A 24,420-nucleotide genomic window follows, 5' to 3' on the forward strand; every position below is an offset into this window, starting at 1 on the left:
GAGGGCTTGAACTAAGGATCCAGACTGAAATTATTCCATGACTGCTAGTCTCCAGCTAACAGAGAATGCAAAGTTTTCTGTCTCCAAGGTCATGAAAAATATTCTTTCCATTTGTCTATAATGGTCACTTTGAAATGTTATGAGATTTATTATAATTTTTTTTCACTGATAGTTGTTAGGAATAAAATCAAATTTATCTCACAAGGTGCTCTGAGAGAAGTGGAACTACAAAATCCTTTAGGGAAGGAGAGATTATACGTTTGGTCTTTGTCCATTGGTTCATCATCGTGTCTTCCTGTAAAATACCTGCCTCCTCCTATTCCTTGTCCTGTCTCCCTGCCCTGTTTTCCATCAATGCTTTCACTACCTGGAAAAAAAAAAAAAAAAAAAGATAATAATAATAATAATGTGTCTGTTCAGGAGCAAAATGCACATGGAATGGCTATCCAGTGAACCAGGATGTATAAAATAGGAGTTTTGCTTGTCTTTCTCTGAGGGTATTAATTTGGGCCTTTGCAAAATCACATGCTGAAATCTGTGTGGCACTTGTTATGCCCTAACTATTTTTGAAACACCAGTTCTACTTGCAAACTTGATTTAAAATTTACGATGACCTCACAGATTATCTAAAGGGAGACAGTGTTCACTTATGCCTTATTTTGTTGAGAAACCTATCTTAAAAATAACAAAAATAACCCAGCTTCTGCAGCATCATTTCAGTCCAACAGAATTAATGAGAAACTCTTTACAAAAACTGCTTATGTTCAGAAAGAGCAGGCTGTAATACACCTTTCCAGCTAATAGAAGACTTCCTTCACATGTAAAGTTAAATGGGAAGCTTACAAAATTCAATTATGGAATTTTTTCTTAGGTTGGCTGGCAGCTGAAGAACCTAGTAAATGCATTGCGGGAAGACCCAAATGGAGTGATTTTAACCTTGAAAAAACGTCCTCAGAATACTCTGGTTTCTGCTCCTGCCCTTCTGAAAAACGTGAGGTGGAAGCCTCTTGCGCTTCAGGTAAGAAGGCTGTTGCAACTCTGGTGTCATGGCAAATTCTTTCCACTAATCAAAGGAAATCTCTAGAATTGTTCCTTCCAATGGAATGAACAGGAACCTCTTCTAAAAGCCCTATTTCCTTTGAAATACAGTGCTAAGTTTGTATGGCAATAATATGTGCCAATACAGTTGTTTTCCTCTGTTTTTCCCTGAAGTTGGGAACCACAGGAATTCACAGAAGAAAAGAACATCCATGAATAATATTGCTGGGAAAGTAAGCAGCCAAAGATTCAATGGTTTTCTTTGGCTAGCATAGGCAACGTTGCCTCTCTTTCTTTCCATTATTTCACAACCTATTACAACTACTTGTTTTCATCAAGAGTAGTAGTCCTTTTGAACTTCAGAAAAAGGCTGCTTCTATCCTACATTCCTCCTCAATTTGTTTTTGGTAGCAATGCTAATAAACCCTCTGATATTTCTGCATAAACATACCTTGAAAACCTGTTGACATTAAAAAAAGAAAAAAAAAGTGAACATCACAGCTGGTTCTTCCTACAACATCAACATATGTTGTAGAAACAACAGTAAAACAGACTGACCTTAAACATGCATAGTCACTAACTTAAAAGCTTGCCTTCAGTAATGACATTTTATCTTTAATACTCTATAATATTCTGTAATAAGTGTATGCACTTTCGTAACATGGAAGCTTTGTTGTTTTGCTTGGTTTGCAAGATATATGGATGTGTTTCTGAATACTTTCTAAATGAATGAAACAAACCAAACCCTACAACCCTAGCAGACAAATTTTCTTACTGCCTGCCACTTCCTGAATCTTTCATTCCTCAAAGTGCCTGCACATCCTACACAGCTGCTTCACTTAAGCCCTTTGTGCAATCTGTGCAGCTCAGGAGTGCTGACACTTTGTTTCACTGCCATCTTTCCTTTCTCTGTGCTGCCTCTTATGGGTGATCTACTTGTGAACTTCATATGAAGTCTCCAGAGATAGCAAAATGGAAATTGCATTTGCAACAGGGCTTCCGTAGAGATCCTCTCCTTTTATTACTACATTAAAGAATTTAAATTCACAAGAATCACAAATTCAGGAAGCTTTATCAGTATGAAACCAGTATCTGTTGTATACATGACTTGGTATTTTCCACAAAACTTGTCATCCTTTGTCATGGTAGACAGATAAATGAAAGTGCACCAAGCTATTTTGTGGAATTATCAACAATTTCTATTTTCGTGATGTGTCCTTTCCTGATGGCCCAGAACTCAAGAGCCTCTGAGGAACAAAGTGTGCTTTAAGTGTGATTCTCACTAGGATGTTTCTTCTATGCCAAAAAAACAGTAGTAAGGGATTTCAATAAACATATAAATCACCTCAGGAAATAAAAAGAACACTGCCAATATTATTTCTTAACATTAGATATTGTAATAAGTTGTAAACTAACTTCAGGGTTTTGGCATCTTGTGGTCTTCTTTAGTCTTCATGCCACAGAAGTGAGCTCAAGTGATAGGACCTAGAAAAAAAATCCAAATGCAGTTCTCGGTTTTATCAGTTTCTTACCTGGATCTGGTATTATTTATTATTGTCATTAATGGCTTGGAACTAGCATGATTAGATTTCAAGATGATACCAAAGCTTGTGTTTCCTGGACAGCTGACCTAACAGCTTGATGCTGCTGAAAAACAGTGATCTCACTTCCCTTGCCCTGTTCTTGGCTGCCAAATGTCCTTGCCTTTGTCTGACTTTGGCATTGTTTAGACTCTCCAGATCAGTTTAATTCATTGAATTGGTAGGGAGGCTTCTGGGTTTGTTTGTTTGTTTTTCTGGAGCTTTCTATCACTAATGGATTAAATTGGCAGTCAGAGCATCAGAGGCTGACAGACTCTCAAAAATAAGTGGAATACACTCCGCGTAGACAGAAAGTTTTTTACTTTAGACAAAAGTAACCAGCTGCATGAATGTAGGATATGGAATGACTGGCTAAGTAACAATCTGTCAAAAAAGTCTGAGTTAAAGTAGATCAAAAACTGAAAATAATTCAGCAAATGTCAGACTGTCACAAAAAAGGGTAACGTAACACACCATGAAATAGAACACTTGCAAAGCAATTTTTCCATCCTGATGTAAGATTGTTAAGGTTTAAACAGCAAACCTCTGACCAGTTTTTGACTACAAGCTTTCTTCTCTTACTGCCAGGTGTCTAATTTTTCTGTATTTTCCTTGTAACTTTACTGCTTAAGATGTAAGAAAAGAAATATAGATATATCGTATCAAGATGAAACAAACCTAAATCTTTTAGAAAAACAGAGAGAAATATTTGCTTTCCTTTTCTTCCCTCCCATGACATACTGTAGAAAGCAGGACCCTACAGGAATCAGGCTGTTAGCTACGTTACCTAGGAAGTGACAGTCCTTTTTCTGAAGTCACAGATGTTGCATAGTCATTGACGGGAGATGTATAAAGTTCTTCTTTAGAATAATTAGAAATAGAAGAATTTTAGAATATATTTATTTAGAAGAAATCATGCAAACACTTTTGTACATAGCTACATGAAGTGTTGTATGTGTACTATTTACAAATATGATGAATTCTTTCACAAAATGCTAAAATGTAACTTTTTTCTCATACAAAACCATTACATAGTTTGGGAAGGAATACAGGCAGTAGGATTTCAGAACTTGAAATTCAGAGGCCTGAAATATTTGTTAGCTCAGGCTGGTATTCAGCAGGAAGTTTTAAAAATAAGTTATGTTTTTTATTATTGCCTAAGGTTCTTGTAAGTGTTATTAATGATTTTTTCCACAATATTTATGTTAAAAAGCATACCAAGTAGTTAATTTATGAATTATTAGTGATACAGAATCTGTGAATGTAATTTTTGGTCTAATCGTAGTATTTCTGTGCTGTATATAGTTTGCCTTGATGGTTAAGTAACAGCAGACTATTAAAATAGGCTGAAGTTCTGTTACAGTTATCTTTCAGTGAGACATGTCAGTCATACCATTTTCTCATTTTGTCTCTAGCTGGCATTATGTGATAATAGAAATCTATTTTCATTTTTAAACTCAATCATGATTGTCTTCCCACTCAACACTTCTTTTATCTGCAATGGCGAATAGTACTCTTGTGTTTTGTTTTTTTAAAACTAAGCACACCAGCAACTTCATTCAATGAAAGTTCATTTATTGTATTTTTTATTTCTAGAAATATTTAATGAGAATATTTCTTCCTGTTACAAGTACTTGACCTGGAACATTAAACTTTTTATTATTTTGCTTGAACTATAGAATCTGCCGTTTGGTGACATGACTAGCAAAACTTGTCAACAGTGACAGTTTTCTAATAATTCTTACATAACAGAAAATGCATGTTATGCCCTGAAACTTTTTAAGTAACTTCAGAATAATTCTACTCAAGTAGCTCATTTCAGATTTAGAAATCTATATACATTTGGAGAGATGTTACTTTATACAATATAAATATTTATGAATTCTATAACATTATAAGAACAGATGCTTGTAGAGCAAAAGAAGGAAAATAACAAATCTGTTTAGATGAACTTGGAAATTAGGGTGCTGCCCATGTACTTTCATGTCTCAGTGGGAAACGTCTTGGGCAAGGAAACTCTTGAAACACTTCACACAAAGAAAATGTGGCAAATAAAGTTGTGTTTTGTTCTCTTAAATCTATTCTTTTAGAGGAAATGATGAACAGTGAATCCCTTTGCTTCTTAGTGCCACTCACGATTTTTCCGTCATATTCATATATGTTTCATTGTATTCTCTTGCTCTGAGGACAAAAAATATTTACACATTAAAAAAGGTGTATATTTCAAGTTTCAAAAGTTTATAATCCAGAAGACTTGAACACACTGTAAATGTACCAGTTCTTTTACAGCACAGCTGTAGCAATTTGCCAGTATGTGAGAAATACTCACGTGCTGTGAGTAATAATATTGACGTTTCTGTTTCTTAGTTGTAAGTAGAGGTATTTTTATTGTTGAACATTCAGCCTTTCTGAATAGCAGCTTGTCCAATAGGCAATTAGCTGTCTGTATCACTAGCATGAATGAATCTGTTCTGACAAAAATGCCACACTGTAGGAATTCATAGGGTGATACGCAGTTACAAAGCCCCATTTTCCCTTACCGCAGGCAATCCATGTAGAAGAGTGACGCCTGTGTATTTTCTGTGAATTCACCCATCAGGGGAATTCTGGGGATTGAGTTTATTCCTTCAAAGGAGAAAGCAGAGACTCAGTACCCCATCCTTAATCTTCATATCCCCTCAAAAGGTAAGGGATGTCCATGTTCAAGCCTATTGTTGCTGTATTAATGGGCTTTAGCAGCTTCCTGTATCTTGTCCTGCTGTTTTTTGCAGGATGCACTGGGGCCATATGTTTGTTGTTTTGAACAGCACTTTTAAATAGATACACTGTTTAGTTATCCCCAATATTTGCAAAACACCCTCAGGATCATAGCAATATATTTTGTTTCCAAAACAGTTTTATTTTTTTTCCATTTGGCAAACAATTGTTTATTTCTGATGAGGGTTGAATTTACCATTTATGTTTCAATTTTATTCTAGTATTGAAGCATTGCTTAATTATTTTCAAGTTTTTCAAGCTTGCTAGCCAAAATTAGGGGAAACAGATAGTATTCGGAATGTTAAAAGTAACTAAAAAGATAAAGAAGAGTGGAAAGGAAAGATCTAATTTTCTGGGAATTATTCACAAGAGACTTGGTATAGGTACTTTCTCTCTGAAATTGAGTTTCTGCTTGTCTGTTGGTGACGGTGATAATTTATGTTTTGACCCATGGGAAACTGGGTATCCAACTGCAGGTAAGTTGGGGATTTACTAGAGTATGTTCTGTTTAGTCTTTTTACTATTACTGCCACTAGAAAATTGTTGAAATCGCCATTGTATACTAAATGCAGTAGTTAATACTGTGTATAATGTAGTAGGCCTTAGTTTCCAGACCAGGTATGAGAAAGCCAGTCATGTATGATGCTTGTCATTGGCAGTGACTTTTTATCTATTTGTACTGATGAAAGAAACCCAAAACACTTGATTAGAGTAAGAGAGGCTTAACAGTAAAGCAGGGAAGACTATAATTTGGACCCCTATGCAGACCGATATTCTCAAGGAAAAATATCCTTTGCTGCTATTTAAAATCGCTTGTACTTGTTGAACCACATAAAAGTATTCTCAACGTTTATCTCTAGAAGACAGAAAGCCTTGCATTTCAAAAAAGATTACAATTGGTCTTCGTAGTCTTCATCCAAAAATGGCTAATCCAAAAAGAGGTCATGATTTGTAAAATGGTGCATGTTGATCTAAGTGTTGCTTGTAGCACAGAAAACGTTAATTTGTTCTTCATGTGCTTGGGTTTTGTTTGTTTTACAGCCTGTAATTCCAACCAGTCCAACAAGCAGTTCTACAACACCAACAAGTACAATGGGCATGTCCTCCAAAATGGAGAACTCAGCACTCCAAGATGTTTACATTCTTTCTCCTATGTCAGGACTTTATGGCCCCAGGTATTTACTTCCTAATGAATGTGAGGTTTTGAAAAAAAAAAAAAAAAAGAAAATTTACATTTTAATTTCACTAGACCAATAAAAGTGAACAAAATAAAAACAACCGAACCTATATATTTAGTAAAATTAAGAGTTAGAATTGCATTAAGCAATGTATCATTGTTTTGAGACATTTTTTACCTTTGATTTAGCTAGATACAGGTTGAGCAAAACCTGGTTTGGGTCCTAAACTAGAAAACCACTTAAAGAAATCTTTACTCATTTACTTTGACTTACTCTTTTGTGACCACTTGTAGCCTATTCTCAGGCATGCATTTTTGCAACGGAAATCCTTGCCATCTCATGTTACACCAATTACTTATGCTCCCTTTCAAATACTAGAAAACTCCTGAATAGCTATGTTTATCTTGCAGTTAAAATGAAATCTAATGATGATTTCATTAATTTATATTTGTTGAAATTGAAACACTTTTATGAAAGTTCTCATATATAGCAATTCAATTACATGACTTTTTTCATTTATAGTGCTTAGGTTAGATTATTGGTACACTTTTGTTTTTTCATAAAATGCTTAATTTTCCCATGATCTTCTGGCTTACAATTTTTAGGGATGAAATTGGAATAATGTCTTGTGATGACATCAGCAAATTTGGGAAATCTGGATTGAAAGGCTCTGAGTCTCCAAGTTATTTTCTGGAACATGAAAGTGGTAAATACTACACCTTAATTGAAGGTGAAGGCCATCCTTTGGGCTCTGAGTATGAGAGAAGCAGAGCTACAGGAGTGCGGAGAAGAGAAAAAACACCCACTCATGGTAGGCTTGGTTTAACATCTTTTGATTGACTGGATTTAGAAATTGTACTGTGAATGCTACAGTGCCCCCAAATATCTGTCATTTTTTGTTAGATCATGATCTGTTGGCTCTGAATATCAGACAAAAGTTTATGTGAAGGAATAATTAATATAAATACAATCTAATGTTCAGGATCAGGACTATAGAAGTTATAAATAAATTTATTGTGCAGTTTTTACTTAAAATTTGGAATTATATTTGAGTTCACAGTACTTGGATAGATAGCATCTTGATTTACCAGTTTTTATTCTGAAGCTCTTGGAGATTATTCTGGTTGCAACAGTCTAGGCTGTTATGCTTTAATGTAGGGCCTGAAAAGACATGGGGTATTAAAGTATCTATAAGATATAAGGTCTACCAAATTCAGCACTGTGTTAAACAGACATACCAGTGTATTCTCCATGTATTTGAGTGGTGTTATTTTTGAGGCAGTAAGTTATTTTTGTAAAGTTTACAGAATTTTAAGGTAAAAGATTTATTATAAAACTGTAATAACGTGTGATTTTGGTGGTGCAAATGGCATTTCTGTGCCTCAGAGAAAGGCATAACGGCTCCTTTTGGTCATAATGTTCTCTAAGACTAGGTTCCGTCTTTTGATCAATTTATATGTTGTCATCAGTAAGCACTTCATTCACCTACTCTGAAGCTAAGGGTTTTTTCCTTTCTCTTGTTTTGTTATATATATATATATATATTTGGTCCTTGATAGCTTGAAAAGGGAAAATATTTCACAAGCTCAGAGTAGTAAAGAAAAATGTGTCTGTGAAGAACACAGGTAATGAAAACATGCTGCAGTTCAACAGAGATAACACCAGAGGCAGTTAATAGTGGAAGATTCAGTAACAGCTGAAATGGAACAGCTGGGGAGGGGATTTTTAAGCACTCTGGACACTGATTCTGTTGGTCTGTCTTAAAACTGGTTTAGGCTGGTGCAGGATTTGATACCATGATGTTATGAAATGTGGGTTCCCTGCTCTTTCAATTGTTACCACTTAGAGACTCTGTGGCTTTTTCTTCCTGTTCTCAGACTGAGGTGTTCTTTCCACCATAAATGTTAGAAGAGAGTGCAACTGAGGGCCACAGGTGCAAGAACAGATTTTAAGTTAAGATGTACAAGTATGTTGTTCCACTGTCAATAAATCTGTTTGCTGAGGTTTTCTTATTACTTTCATATGTATTTTGAATGTATTACATACATACATCTATGGCACAGTTTACTTAATCTATCTGGGTTAAGCTCTAAACTGCATTACCTTTTGGCTAAGATCAACATACGACTGATACTTACATCATTTCACCTGCTGTTCTGGGAGTTGAGAGGGTAGATTCCAGTCTAAGAATGTGGCAGCTGCAGTGATTATTCACTGTAGAGTTCCCTAGCAAATGACATCCAGTTTCCTAAGTGTTGCAGTGTTCTTTTCATTCTAATAGTTTGAAAGCAGTCCTGGCTTGTGCGTGGCCAGGGTCATGTTTATATACATGATCATGTTTATATATATGGTTATACTTCTTCAGAATAGGGAAATTTTAACAGATTTTTGTTACAAGTAAAATATTTTTAGTAACTTGTACAGCCATATACTTGATGCTTGAAAGAGCTGTAACCAGGTTAACACCAAAGAGTAGGACTCCATCTTATGTACAGTAACATTGTCTTTATCTCCTTGATATGCAACATAGTTTTAGAATAAAATTAGAACAAAAGAGAAATATTAACAGTGATGGAAATTAGAGCCAGATGGATGTATTTGGCTTGCTTAAAACCATGCTGCATAATGATTTCAAATTTAAGACATTGGGCTCTGTAACTAATCCCAATAATATGCAAGTGTCTTGTGTTTATGATGGAGAGTTCTGTGTGATTTTCCCTAGGTGACATTGAAAATCTAGAAGGAATTTGATTTACAAATCTGAGAAATACACTTTAGTTGCTTTTAAAACAATAGTTAAACCAGATTTATTTATTTTTTTAACTACAGATTACATTGATCTGATAATTAACAGATTTCCAAATCCAAATTCTGTTCTACTATATTGTACATTTTTACTTTTTGACTTTAAAATGTACATTTGAATCATGAAAGTGACTGTATGTCTCTGGAAATACATGATTTCTGGTGGGTCTAAGAAACACGCATCTGATGCTGGAGCCGGATAGCCATGGGCTAAGTAGGAAAAATAAGAGTTCTGAAGTCTTTCATGGTTGAACAGATGCTATCATTATTGCTAGGACTCACACAAACTGCAGCTCAAAAATTCCTGCCAGGGATTTGCCAGAATTAAAGTGATTATTACAAACCAGTTTCTGTTGCAGCTGGTGGTAAGTGGAAGAATATTCAGGAAAATGAGACCCTCAGTACTGATAATATATGCAAAATCTATGGAGGCAAATAAGCCCATTTTTTCCTAACATTTGTCAAAATTAAGTCATTATTTATCATGGCTGCAGTGCATTTTGTTTTTTTCCAAGGCTTATCATCTCATATTAGTCTTGACTCCAACATGCTCTGGTATTTAGAATTCTTGTGGCAATGCATATCAAATCTCCTCTGTTTGTGTTACAGGCAAAAACATCATAAATCAGTATTTTTTCTTTCAATTTCTGCTATTATACACAATGATTTTCCAGTTCTCTGATTAATATTCAAGCTGCACTGTTAAAAACAGTCTATGTATAGGCTACAGGTATTTGGGAAAGAATTTGCAATTAAAAATAATATGTAAAATCACTTTTTTTCTTTGTTCAACTTCTGTTTCCCATCCAAAATTCCTATCTTTAATGTTGATCATGCTGCGGCATCTCAGATTTATGTGTAACAAATCTCATCAGGGTTTCAGACTTTCCTCCTCTTGAACAAAAATACTGCTAACCTTTTTTGTTGATCTCCATTTGTTATGTGCATTTCTAGTTTCATATTGTTTTGTTGTTGCTTTTTTTTAAAAATTTAAAATCTTTACTTGTCTCTTATTCTTTTTTGTATTACTGAGTCTTACTTTTGTTTGATTTGTTGTTTTTTAATTATTTTTTTGCTTGTCCATATTGTTCTTCTAAAACCAGTTTTTAGATTAAGAGTCGAGTAATAAATTTGTAGTTAAAGGTTGTATCGACTTTTAGGCACATAAGGAAACTACATATATATCCATACACTTAGTTATGTGCTAAATTTTGTGGCAGTAGTGAAAGTATAATATGGGAAAATCTCAGTACTCTAGGTATATGCTATCCCCTCAATTTTCAGAAAATCGTTTTATCCAAAAACATACTTGTCTTATATGACTGTTTGTTCTTAAGTCCTTCTGTTATTTTAGTAACTGAAAATGTTTTTTTGGGGAGATAGATGAATTAAAACTCGTATTAACTCAGGAATAACCCACAGAAAATACTTAGTCATTCTAAGCAACCTGAAGAAATTGACAGTGAGAAAGAAACAGTTGTTGACATTTAAATTCTATAATTATCTCAGAAACAAATCAGTGGCAAGCTACTTGAGGAATCAAGCAATTTATTATTATTATTATTTTAAAGAAGCACTATACATTTAGTCAGCTGGCTCATGGAAAAAGGAATCTTTGGCTTTATGGTTCAAAAAGACCTTAACCCGTAATTGAGAGGTTGTGTGTCTTTGTTTTGTGATACTAATGCACACAGACAAGGACAAAGTGCTTATGCTTTATAGTCGGTTTTGCAGTGTTCCAAGTTTAATGGCCTGCTCTCACTGTTCTGCTGATACAATAGTAGGGAATGAATAATGCACAAGAATATCTCACAACTGCAGTGCCATAGAATCACATTAATTAAAACCCTAATGACCGAATCTTTATTTTGTTGTTGTTGTTGTTGTTAGCAAACTGTACTCCATCTTTTGTTTTTAAGGCAATCGATAACCTTCCTTGAAACTGTAAGATCTCCTTGTTACTCACCATGTGCTTTTCCAGACCAGATAGGTTCTACTGGTTAGCTAATAGATATGTAATGTAGCTGTAGTAATCATCTTTCTAGTTTTACTAAAGCATATTAGTCACTTTAAAAAAAGATTATTTCTTTATTCCAAAACACCTATTTAATAAGCGAGCAAGTTTTGGTTTTTTTTTTGTTTTTTTTTTTTTTCAGAAAATAGTTAAAAACTCCTTTATATTTACAAAAAATTTCACTGAAGCCAGTGGTACTTTCCTTCAGGTTGGTATAATGAAGAGGAGAATCTGGCATATGTGATATTCAATTAATTCTGAATGCGGCTGCTTTCGTAATGTATAGGTGCTAATAAAGAGGATTGCTTTGAAGGGTTATGTCATGCCACTAATTTACGTGCATTACTTACTCTACAGTCTTTTATTTTTAATCTTCAAAAATTTTATTTGTTCTTCTTGAATTGTTTCCAGGTGATTTAAGACCTGTTTCTATGCCTACTGACTACAGTTGGATAGGGGAGTCAAAAGAACAAAACATGTACAAGAGGGGAAGCCGAGGTGAGTTTTTTTTTTTTTCCTCTGCTGTTCTCCAAGATTTCTCTTTCTTTGTCACTTAAGAACCATGAAAATGTCATCATAGGGACCAAATCAAGTTTTCTTGACTGTCACAAAAAATATAAAAGGGTCTTTTTAGTATCTGGGTTGTTTGTATTTCTGAAAATCAGAGTTTGTATCAGTAGCAGTGTTTCACTTTGATTCTAGTATGGAGACAGATAAACACCAAAGGGAAAAAAAAAAAGACTAAAAGATTTAGATATATGCTAATAGCAACAGTTCTTGATCCTTGCAGTTCTGTAAAGCAATAAATGATGTTATAAGTACAAGGTATCAATCAAACTTTTTTTTACATAGAATGATATTATTTCAGTCCTAAGCTTTTTGCAACTGTAAAATTAATTTCAGAAAGAGCTTGAAATATTAACACAGGATATTTTCTAATTAACGATACTTGGTTATCTTTGAATTTAACTGTCTTCTTCTAGAAAGGTTCAAAGAATTTCATTTTTAAAGCAGCTTTGATTTGAACACTTTTAATTATATTGTGGAATCCACCTTTGAAACTTCAAAATCCAAGATAACCATTTTGCTGATTAAAAGCTAATTTTTAGTTAAAACTTCTTCTGTAAATTTTGCTTAGATTAAAGAAGTTGCCTTTACAAATGGCATTGTTGTGGCTGACAGCTGAACATAAATCATGAACAATGCATTGAAAAAGTCCATTCAAATTTTAACACCATGGAAAAGGAAACACATATTTATGCAAGTTATCTGTAGGAGCAAGTAACCTGTAGGAGATGAAAAGCATAGGATATCTAGAAAGATTAAGAAGGTATGAGAATTAGTTTATTAAAAAAAATAATAATAATAAATTGAAGTAAATGTTAAACTATTAGAAGTACAGTCTCCATCTGATGTTACCAGGAGATTGATGCTTCATTCTGCTTTGTGGCTGAATAACTGGGATATATATGAGAACACAGCAGTGGAAACATTGCAAAAGGTTTGTGGAGTTTGTCCAGCACAGGAGACACTTGCTTTTAAATGCAAAACTTTAATTGGAAATGGCACATAAAATTCTGTAAAGATGCATTGACTCAGGAAATAGGTACATAAAGATTAGAATTGTGTATGCTTATAAATTAATAAAAAGGATATGCGACATGCATATGATGCGTCCTGGTAAACATTCCCAATAATCATGCTGTGTGTTTTAAAGATTGCAAAGCATGTAAAAGTACTGTCTTTTTATTAAAAAAGAGTTGAGGATGGCATACATAATTCTATTATAACTCCACTTGCTATATGTGTAAATATCTCTAACTGAATGGGACATTAAACACGCTGTAAATCGTTTTGTGTGTTTAAGTACTGTTGAAGATTTTAATGATAATGGTAAGTTAGATGTTACCTCTGTCTGTGAGTACCAGCCCACATGTACGTTCTAAATTTGGGTGATTAAATACCACATGCAATAAAGACCGGAAGTTTTGTTTGCCTTTTTTTTTTTTTAACCAAATTTAAATGTAAATGGCTCCCCTGTAAACTGTTCCATAATCCTGAATTCACAGTGTTGTTTAGCAACTGTATCACTGAGATGAGAGAATGATTTAAAATCTGAGGAAGTATGCACCAACTGGTCTGTTGGGCAGATTTAGATTTGAATTCCTAGACTCCAAGGTTCTGTTAACAAATTAAAAATAATTTTGTTTTCAAGGTTCATTTCAATGTCTCATTTCTATCTGTTTTTTTTTGGAAAAAAAAAAAAAAGTATTATACATTTGCATTTCCTATTATTGTGGTCTTTTATAGTGTTGGTGGACCACTATATGTTTAATAAGAATTGTTTTTCATGGCAGTCAGTACTTTATATATGTAAAACTGAAAAATCAGCTATGCTGTATTTCCCTTGTGTTCAAGCACACTTCAGATAACATCCAGTCAAAGCAAGCTGTCTGTTTCAAACATCATAGCACATAGTTATCATAAACTTACATAAGATTAAAGTAAACTTGTAATAAAAGAAAACGAGGTTTTCTTTTTAGCTGGTAGTAAGCACTAACATTTATGATTGTAGGAATGAAACACAGATTCTCTGTTTTGTCTTACTGATATTTCTTTTTTCTTTTTGTTCCATCCAACCACTGACTCTGAGAATTCCCTCCTGCGGTATCTGAGTGATGACAAGATATTGGTTATCCAAGAAGAACCTCTGACACAGAAAGACAGCAAAAGAGACACAGGTCATAGGTCAAGGAAAAAGGGCAAAAATGCAAGCAGTCCAAACTACCCCATTAGTTCATCTATGTTGACATCAACTGTTAACGTTAGGCTTGAACCTGGACAGCAAGATATCTTGAATTTCTCACTCCCAGAAAACAATACAGTTCCACTTTATCATGTAAGTACATAACAAAAAATGTTACTACATTTTTATTTATTATGTTATTACATGGAAAGAACATTAAAATCATTTCCTTTTAGGACTGATACAGGTACTAAGGCATATTTTGTACTGTACATTTTAATATCGTATTTTATGGTCCAAGAAATATTCTTAATGTCCCTTTAAAGATAGATTTCACATAAGAATAGTCTAGACAGATGAAAAAATGCAGGGCAAGCACCAGCTGGTATCAGATGCTTTAAGTAAAATAGTGTTGTTAATTAATCGCACCGAGTTTAGTCAAATTCAACCATATTTTTTTTCAAAGATTCCTAAGGATCTCTTGCTCTGATAATAATTATAGATTATTTTAAAATTTATTATATATCTAATTTATTCACTGTGTCTTCTAAAAATATATTTAAGCTTAATGGAGTTACTGTTTATTTATATTGCGGTACCATGGTCACAGTCCAGTAATGTGAATTTGTTCATTCTGATAATGCAGGAAATATTTTGGAGTGAAAACTGTGGAGAAAGTATAATTCAGTGGATTATCACTAACATAGAAGTAAAAAATCTCTAATAATTGTAACTGCCATAGGAACAGGCAGTTCGTGTAACTACCATGAAAAATCACTAGGTTCTCATGACTGTCAGCTGGTACAGAATTTCGCTGTATTGATTTGGATGCCCTGAAATAATGAATAGCCTTCCAGAGATCGATTTTCACTGTTCATGCTTTGATTGTGTATCTTGTCCTCTCAGAGGCCTTCTTAAGTTTTGCTCATTGTCCTACAGCTTAGGAGCAGACTGTTCCATTCTCATGATGTGGAGTAGTATCTTCAAAGTGTTTGGGGCTCAAACATTAGTATCTTCATAATTCCTCTCCGCAGTCAGTATGGAAGCTTTTCAAGGTGTATTTATTTTCTAATCATGCTGAGATTCCTGTTAGAAGTAAAATGTAAATGGCTCCCTTGTAAACAGTTCCATAACAGTTCCATAGAAGATGTAAGAGGAAAAAGCAGAACTTGTAGCGAGTTTCTTCATACTCTTGCATTTGGGGGTTCTACTGAGCGTTTCTCTCCCTGAGCAAAAGCTTCAGAGATGATTGTATTTGCATCAAGTGTTAGAGCTGAGTAAGGTCTGCCTAAGGGGATACATTCAGAACATAGCCTGCCATTCATCTCTGTTTCCTGCAATCTGCCAGCAGTTGGTAGTCTGAAGATCAGATACTTTCCTTCTATCTTCAGGAAAATTTAAATTTTTCTTTCCTATGCCACTAGGACTTAGTATTTTTGGAAAACGTGGAAGGTCTTTTTCCTCAGCCTCAGAGAATGTCAAGTACTTTATCAGTCAAGTTGTGTGACTGCTTAGTTGTGGGTGTTTCTTCCATCCGTAAACTCTTACACAGATTATCAGGATCACAAAGTCAAAGAAAAGGATTTCAAATCCAGAGTGAAAACTATTAGCTACCTTGCTAGGGCGAGTGAAAAAATCATTATGCAAGTCTGAAGAAAAAAATAAAATCATAACTGTGTAGATAAATCAACTGGTTTTCATGAGGTTTTGGAAGAGTGGTGATTGTTGACTCACCTAATTTCTGAAGAATGGGAAATGGGTCATAAAGGATAAAGTGCTAGTTGTGCCATTTAAATAATGATAGTTGTTGGTTAAGTTTCCAGATGCAGGGCTGTTGTCACCAGTATTCTACAGGCTGACATACGGTGGTGTTAATTCTTCTATCGGCAGAAGTGTTCCAAACAGCATTTGAGACAGGACTTTGCAGTCCTTCAAGAGAGAGTCAAAGGAATCAAAATATCTCAAGCACACAGTCAACTGCCTTATAAATATACAAGAGGAACTGAGTTGACAAGTATACGGGAGTTGCTGACACAGGTTTTCTGGGTTCTTGCCAGTATAGGATCATTTGTATTAACGACATCTTTCTACTTTGAATACTGAAAGAATTCTGAAAAGCAAAGCAAAAAAATGTGAAAAACAGCTAGTCAGAATGAAACTTTTAAATATCAAAGAGCATTTAATGTCATTTTGACATCAAAAAGAGAAAGAAAAATTATTTATATTCCTAGGTAGAAATTTTGGTTTTAAGTAGATCATCTCATTCCTTAGGATATATATTATATATATTTGTAAGCAAACAAATACAGCATGATGAAAGGAGAAACTGAGACATGGTGTCATTTAGCCATTGCTTTCACCTTTAAGCAATGAATTTCTTACATAAATACATATTTAAAAGAAAAAAGATTTAGATTTACCAGACACGGATATAAAAAGTTTTACAAAATTGATAATTGCATAGCTTCAGTACTAGATTAATGCTTTGGAAGGAATGTGGATTTGGAACCTAGAATTAAACAATTAGACTGATTTCATAAGTTGAAGTGAGGATGCAGAGTTACTATATAAAATGGATGTTTAGGTAGTGCAATATTGGCAGTTTGCCCAGCATATAAAATGATCCACAAAGCCATGATGCAGTAAAATATTTCGTATAAGAAACACTGCCCATTCAGTATATATTTATGATTAATTTAGTTGATAGGCAATTTTGTGATGCTTGTCACTGAATCTGACATAGAGTGAACTGCAATTAAAAATTCTGTTATAATTAATAGATTGTTTCTTAGAATATAGCTGTGCATGTATACTGATCCTTCTCTTCTGTAGCAACATTTTTAGCTTAAGCCTAAGTATTGAGACATATCTAAATATCACAAAAGTATATACATTATAGTATTGCTGACTATTGACTATGACTATTGCTGACTATTGACTATTGACTGACTGCTGACTATTGCTATACTATTGAAATAGACTATGGACTTAAAAGAACAGAGGTAAAGTATTTTGTATTTTTATAATAATAAAAATAATTTTATTTTGTTTTTGTTTTGTATTATCAGATCTCTTTCTGAAGAAAATTAATTTATCAAGTAGGACCCCTGCACAATACACCAAATATACTTGAGAAAATTTTCCTTCAGTGTTTTTCCCCATAAAAAAACAAAAGGCAAAACGTCTTGAATGGAAAACACTTTCCATCTGTAAAGTTCTGTTCAGGATTTTTAAAATCTCTAGCAAATTTTAGATTTTCTGCTGCTCAGTTTCATTTTGCACCACGTGAACCAGCTTTGGTCTATATTGGAGTTCTTATTCCAGATTCAATTTGAAAATCCACAAAATGTGCAACTTCATGGTTTTAACATCTCAAATTCAGCTTCTGAAGCTCAAATTCAGTCAAGTGGTTATTACATTAAATTCTCAGATAAGGTAACGGTTGCTCATCTGGTGTTACTTGATGATTGATCTTCTGGATTATTATCTACAAAGTAACTGTGTTACTGTGTTGGCTTTTTTTGTTGTTGTTTGGTTCTTTTTGTATTTTTTTTGTAGCATGTATTAAGAAATTGGATTATAAAATTGTTAGATCATCTAATTTTTCTGTGAATTAAAATTCAGTATGTAAAAGAGACTTAATTTTTAATACATATTAAGAAGTATTTGTGTCGTAAACCAAATAACAGCTGCTGTAGGGCACTCAGTGAGAATGCTACAGCAGTAGACCTGTTTGTTTTATTTTAAAGATAATTTGAAGCATTATATTAGTTTAGGGCTATTCATTGTTTCACAGCGATTGCTTAACTTGCTATTTATTTTCTTGCTGCTGATCACACAAGTTGGTAGTACATGCCTGTCAGCACTGAATGATGTAAACGCTATCTAACAGTTCTTGGAGCTGCAGAAGACAGCTCAACAAATGACACACAGTTTAGTGATACATGCTGAGAACTAAAATGTATGCAGGAACAATGTTTTTGTCTTTTTCTATAATGTATGCATGCTGGGGTGTGCCAGATGTTCCAGATGCTTTTTTTAGATGATGATCAATTTGAGTACTACTATGATAAGTATAATAATCGAGGGAATCTGGGAGAATCATATGTATTCAGCTCCATATAACTGAAGGAGGTGTTTTTTATTGCCAGTTTTGTAGGAAAAGTGCTTATATTTTATTTCTTGCATTCTGTTACTGCAGGAAGAAAAAAAAATGCTTAACTGTCAAGCAGAGTTTCTTCAGAGTTTTGTTTCCTTTCTGAATTACTGGATAACTTCTATCTTTTCTTTTTATTTATTTTATTCCCATCTGTAACATGGAAAGCATTCTTTCCGTACCTCCTAGGTATGTTGAGCAATCACTGTGAGAATGATTATGAGAAACCTAGTAGCTCAGAGTAGCTAAAATAAGTTTTTCTAGGTTCTGTAGCTTTGAACTGATTCTGTCTAGTTTTATTGATTGCAAGATAAGATTATTTTGCATTTGTACTGTACCTTAACTGGGTACATCAAAACTTGAGCTGACAAGTATCTGGCTGTGACCTTACAGTATGAATGTCCAAAAATATATTTCTTTGCAGTTCTCTTCAGACATAATTCTGTAAATGACACCGTACATTAATCTATAAACACAGCTCAGAAGAGAATATCCAGGAAAATAAGGGAAATAAATTCTGTCAGGTGGGCTGAAAAGTTTTGCCTTTAAGTTCCACTGCACTAAAGAAGTGAAATTGTCAACGGTCATTGAATCTGAATTTCTGGTACCCTTTGTATTCTATCTGTGCTCCAATGTGAAAACTGTGTGTAGAATTCTCTAAGACCAAATTTAGCTGATGTATATGCACAATGTAAACCAGCATTTGTTTCAGAGATACTTTTTACAGTTCCAGAAGTAGCTTAGAAAAATGGTTGAGCTTTCCCCTGAAATAGTATAGTACATCTGGATCCAAGCTCGGTATCTCCATCTGTCTCCATAGAGCAATGTGCAGTTGTGAAGCTCAGGTGAGGTACAGGCACCTCCACCGTTTGGTGTAGAGCTGCCTTGGGATCCAGCCATGCAGTATTTCGCAAGAGACGTCCTGAAATTTTGCTTTGAACACAACTGCAGTGGTTATAACTGATATATTTGCAGTGGCCTGTGATACCTGCTTCACCAGCTCTACCATAATACAGGCTGTGTGTTACTGCTTGCTTCCAAATGGTTATGCTTCCTTTTTTGTTTTGAACTCTTTAAACTGATAATTATATTATGATGCTTCACAGCAAAGCAAATACGACAGTATGTACAAACATACACCATCTTTCATAAATAATTTTACTGTATTGGCACATATTTAAATTGTTATTCAATTGTTGTTTCTTCAAATAAGCTAGTACTAAGTGTCAATAAAAGGTCGCAAATGAAGCATTCATTAACTTACTTTATTCTCATATTTAAACTGCAATTTGTAAAGCATTCTAGAGTCCTCTGACTCCAGAAAATCACAATAGAGCTAAACTTTACTGTATTATATTATTCTAGAAAATGAATTTAAAGCTTATTTTTATTAATTTTTTTGTAGCCTGAAGAAATATTTCTGATTTTGTTGATACACTCTAAAGATAAATTAAGAGCCATTTGGATTGATCTGATTCAGCATTTGTTAATAAATATTAGCAACAACTGATATTACTGCTACCAGAATTGCAATATTTATCAGCCAGAAGAATGCGCCAAATAGAAATATGCAACTCATCTTCCTTGTAGTACAGATATCATCTCCTGCTGTTACTGACCAAGGGATCAGTGTGCAGAAAGCCAGCTGTAGTACTCTGAAGACAGTCCTCGTAGTCTTCCTCGCTACATACTGACTTGGGTCTTGGCCCCCATCCTTTCCCTCTTTACCTTCTCAGCAGGCTTCCTAGGGAGAGAATGAGCAAGGGGGTTGGGAGGTCGAGAGAAAGCACTGTTGGCATTATAGCAAAGCAGGTCAGTCCTCTATGGGGCAGGGGCTTGGGTAGCCTCTACCTTGAGGAATGGGAAAGATGAGAAAAAGGAAGAGAAAGGAATTGTCTCTCTTCTTGACCTGTATAACTTCTTGAAGCTGCACTGCACCCTTCCCACCTAAGCCACTTTCCTTCTTCCACTTCCCTTACCTTTCCCATAGAATCCTGTGCAGCAAAATCACTGCTGAATTGTGGGCTTTATGTAAATCTTTTTTTTAGTTTCTCTCTCTCTCTTTTTTTTTTTTTTTTTTTTTATTACATGAGAAATTGTTAGTCACAGGGCAGCCTTCTTTTAGATGTTCTTTTAGAACACTTTTTAAATCTCATGCATGATCTGGAATATCTTCTCTTCCCCCTCCTTCCCCTCTCCCCCCAAATGGTTAAAAGAATGCTCTGCTATTACCTACTATTCACTGACTTAATATTGATAACGTAGAAAATAATTAAAAATTCTGAGTGGATATTTTCCTTCTATCCTTAGCTAAGTTTTTCACCTGTCACAGTTTTTTCAGCTTAAAAATTGAGTATGATTTGGAATTGTACACGCATGTAGCTTGCATAAGATTATTTCCTGTGTCTATTATCTCTCCCCTCAACGAGAGTGGAAGAAAAACCTCAAAGGCAGCTTTCATTTTTAGCAGAGCATAATAATTTTGCAAGCGTTACATCTTGAATGGCTTAGGCTTCAGCTCACTGAGCTAGAGAGATAAATAAAGCCCCTGGCAGCAAGGCTACTGTTTCACTTCTGATCAAGCATAGTGTAAAGAAATGCTTAGGATAATGAATATGTGAGTTAAGGAAGCAGCCGAAGAAATATTTTTTGTTGAGCATTAAATATCTAAGTACAGGAAAACAGTATTTATAATAAAGGTAAAAGAAAATCTATTTTGCATCTGAATATATGACATATCCAGATGGAATATATTTCATTTGATCATTGCAATTAGTGACTCTCATTATCAAACTATTCTAGTCTCATTACCAACTGTTCTAGTCTCCCACTTTTAACAAGTAAACAATGACTTTTAAACATCTTTACACTCTCTGCAATTCAGAGTTTTTTTGCTTTCTGTGATTTTATATGATTTACTTAGTTATCGATTATTTATAGAACCTTCAGGTAAATAAGAGTTTCTCCAGATGGGAGAGGATCATCAGATCTGCTTGGTAGAATGTATGAGCTTTATTCTCCTTCTGAATTCCGTGAGTAGAAATGGAAATAGATCCAGTGAAATTGCTGGAGCCACATAAATGTGAAGCTTACTTGAAAGAAGGCTGATAGGTGCCAGTGACCTGAATTTCACCGAATTTGTGCTTTATGGTCTGTGACAGCATAGCAAGACTTGTGCTTCATGAGCCTCCCACGTGTCTACTCGTCATGAACGTGGCATGTAGTAAGATGAAGTAAAGTTTTAGTTTGAGAACTAGGATAAGGCAATTTGTTCTCTACATATCAGGAGCATAACAATGTAAGAAGCAACTGCTCATAAAAATGACACACAAGGTTGCTGAAAGAAGCCTGCTAAATCCTTTAGTTAATTTGATTACATTATTCAATATTTTTGAAAATTAGTGGTCATTAATGCACTATTAAAATAGTGGTGTTGAAAGAAAAGACTATTAGAAAAATACATTTTATGAGCAGAAGCATATTTCACTAATTTCTTTTTCAGTCTAATGTATATGAGTTCACAACATCCAAACAAACGTTTGCAGTTGTACTAATGGAATCTGTTTGATCAAAAGGAATCTTGGAACACCGATCCAAGATGATCACCCATGGTATAGGTGTATTTTGTAGTGGTAGTGAAAGTTTGTAATATAAGTGATGAAAAGAAGTAGGCCAGCAGAGTGTGAACAGGGGGAAGTATCTTAGCTTTTTCCGGGAAGGAGAGTATGGGATGAGTCCCTTTTGGAGAGAAAGTGAATAAACCTTTGTTTGGAAACACTTTAATTGGGGAGCAGTGCTAGAAAAGCAAGACCTCTACCTGTTAAGAATTAGTACACTTAAACTGATGAAATTACTTTCCTAGTCACTAGAGGTAGTAACATGAGAAGGCAGAGGGACATGAGAAGAAAATCCTTGAGCCTTTTAGTATGAATAAACTTTACTTTGGTAACAATAGTATGGGTAGTACTGCTGTCAGAGTTCTTTTACTTGCTTGGCCACACAATATATTTTACTGTGCTGTCCATGGTATTTTCAGGGATGATCGGTTCGTTCATGTTTAATAGTGCGTTAAGAGCAGCAGAAATCTGACATTTATTGTGCCGGATTTTACTGAAGCTCTTCAAACAGTTATTTTGCTATAGATGTATGCTGTTATCTCTCAGGCTCTTTCAAGAAAATTTGATGAATATTTCAGGATGGTATATTTTCATTTTTGTATGTTCTTTATGCTTTAGATTTCAGGTATACTCTAAGAAGGGTTAAGTCATTTATAGCACTCAGGTTAAACAGGAAAGCCTGTTAGAGCTCAGTTACTGTATGGGGAGCTCCTATCATCACCTGAATTCCAAAAGGAATGTGGGAGAACTGCCTGCTTCTAAGCGTGAGGGCACCATTTCAATACTCTTCCTCAGCTGCCTTATTTGAATGGTCTTCCACGTTGTCTGTAATAAATACTTAACTCGGTAAGGAGATCCAACTGCTGTAACTGCTCCTACATCCTGTAGAAACCTGAGGTTTGGTCTGTTGTAAGGTCTATCATAAAATTATTTATTTATTTTTATAATTACAGAGAAAGCAGGAACATGAGGGGCATCATAGGTAACTGGGATACTAGCATGCCCTGGTGATTGACACATGGACTGTCGTACTTTAAGGTTTTCTGGCTGCTTCCAGTGGCAAACCATCTACTGTCCACAGTAGAAACGGCATGGTAAAAGATGATAAATGATTCTTTGCATGGATACACCAGGGGGATATGTGAAGGAAGGAGGTGGAAAAATTAATGCTTGTCCCCTGAACATTTTAAAACTTTACTAGAAATCCTTACGTGTTGGAATATACGTTTTATGGTCTATGTAGTTAAATACAGAACAGGCCGGCTTAAAAATAGAACCAGCAGACTTCCTGTCTTTCACGTGTGAAGTATGCAGTTATGTTTCGTGACTGCTTACTGAGGTCGTGTGTGATTAAATATCTTTACAGTGTACCTAAACTAGTGATGTTAAAACACAAGCACTAGAATTCCAAAAATAAATCTGTTTCCTATTTGGTTATTCAGAAAGGATTTAACGTCTAAGATATTTCAAGCGTCAGTTTCTGTATTTCATGATGAGAAACTGCTTTTTTACTGTGGGAAAATTTCTCCATCAAAAAGTTTGGTTTTAAATAATAAAAGCAGTCTGAAGATTTTATTTTTAATGCTGAATCACTCCTAAAAGACATGTTCATCTCCAAACCTTAGATGAATAACTTCAGTGTAGGAAAACAAATTGTGTAAATCTAGGTAAGTATGATATTGAAGAAGGTTTTGATGACAGGTTCCTCATTGTTCTCAAAATCCTCTACAGTTTTCTTGTGATATCTATATTGCAATATTCGTCCTTTACATCTAACACAATCTGGAGCTCTCTTTCACATTTTAACATTTTTGCAAACGTTGACATGCTAACCTTTTAGCTTCCTTTCTTATTTTGAAGAGCTTTGGTTACAGTGCTACAGCAGCTGAGATTATTTGCAAGTGTAGATGTAAGTTGCCTTATACATGATCTTCATTGTGAAATAACATTTAGCTTGAAATTAAAATTTTCCATTTCCTTTTCCTTAGAGTTACAGAATGACTACTGTGGTTTGCTTCTGTGTCTTTCACTGCAGTTGAAGTTACCACAACCTTGAGTGCAGCAAGGAAGTGTACTTTTTAGTCCTGCTTAATTTTATTTGTTTTTCTCTACAGAGAGCAGGGGACACAGTCAGTGGAGATACTGAAAGGTAATTACTTCTGTTAATTTTGTATTTAAATAGATATATAATCTATCTATGAATTACATGTAATTATTGTAGAAATTTAGTTGCAATATTTGAGGAATAAATTTTCAGGTCTTAGCAAGAAAAACATTAATACCATTTAGTAAATGACACAACTGTTTCACCTGCTAACTACATCAAATATGAAGATAGATTACAAAGGTTGAATTTCCTTCAAAACACATCAGATGTAAAGTTATTAAAAATTATGAGGGTAAAAAAATGATCCTACTACAAAGTAGCAGATGTCTCCCACCCCAGCTTTTTTTTTTTTAAAAAAAACTTATTTTTTCAGAATCAGTTTGAGGATGAAAATGCATGACTCACCTAATTTTTGAAATAAC

The 24,420-nt window shown here is 34.4% G+C and overlaps 1 protein-coding gene across 3 annotated transcripts in view; it reads left to right on the plus strand.

Moving 5' to 3' along the window:
* Positions 1 to 24,420, plus strand: part of LOC308177325 (connector enhancer of kinase suppressor of ras 2-like) — a 186,277-nt gene that overhangs the window by 113,990 nt on the left and 47,867 nt on the right. For all 3 annotated transcript variants that reach the window (XM_080554341.1, XM_080554340.1, XM_080554342.1), the window contains exons 9-14: positions 872 to 1,018; positions 6,417 to 6,550; positions 7,159 to 7,364; positions 11,784 to 11,869; positions 14,017 to 14,271; positions 24,006 to 24,040. In XM_080554341.1, the coding sequence (XP_080410467.1) occupies positions 872 to 1,018; positions 6,417 to 6,550; positions 7,159 to 7,364; positions 11,784 to 11,869; positions 14,017 to 14,271; positions 24,006 to 24,040 (863 nt within the window). The remainder of the gene's footprint in view (positions 1 to 871; positions 1,019 to 6,416; positions 6,551 to 7,158; positions 7,365 to 11,783; positions 11,870 to 14,016; positions 14,272 to 24,005; positions 24,041 to 24,420) is intronic.

Source organism: Anser brachyrhynchus (assembly GCF_964034855.1).
Source record: "Anser brachyrhynchus genome assembly, chromosome: 13".
Taxonomy (NCBI): Eukaryota; Metazoa; Chordata; class Aves; order Anseriformes; family Anatidae; genus Anser; species Anser brachyrhynchus.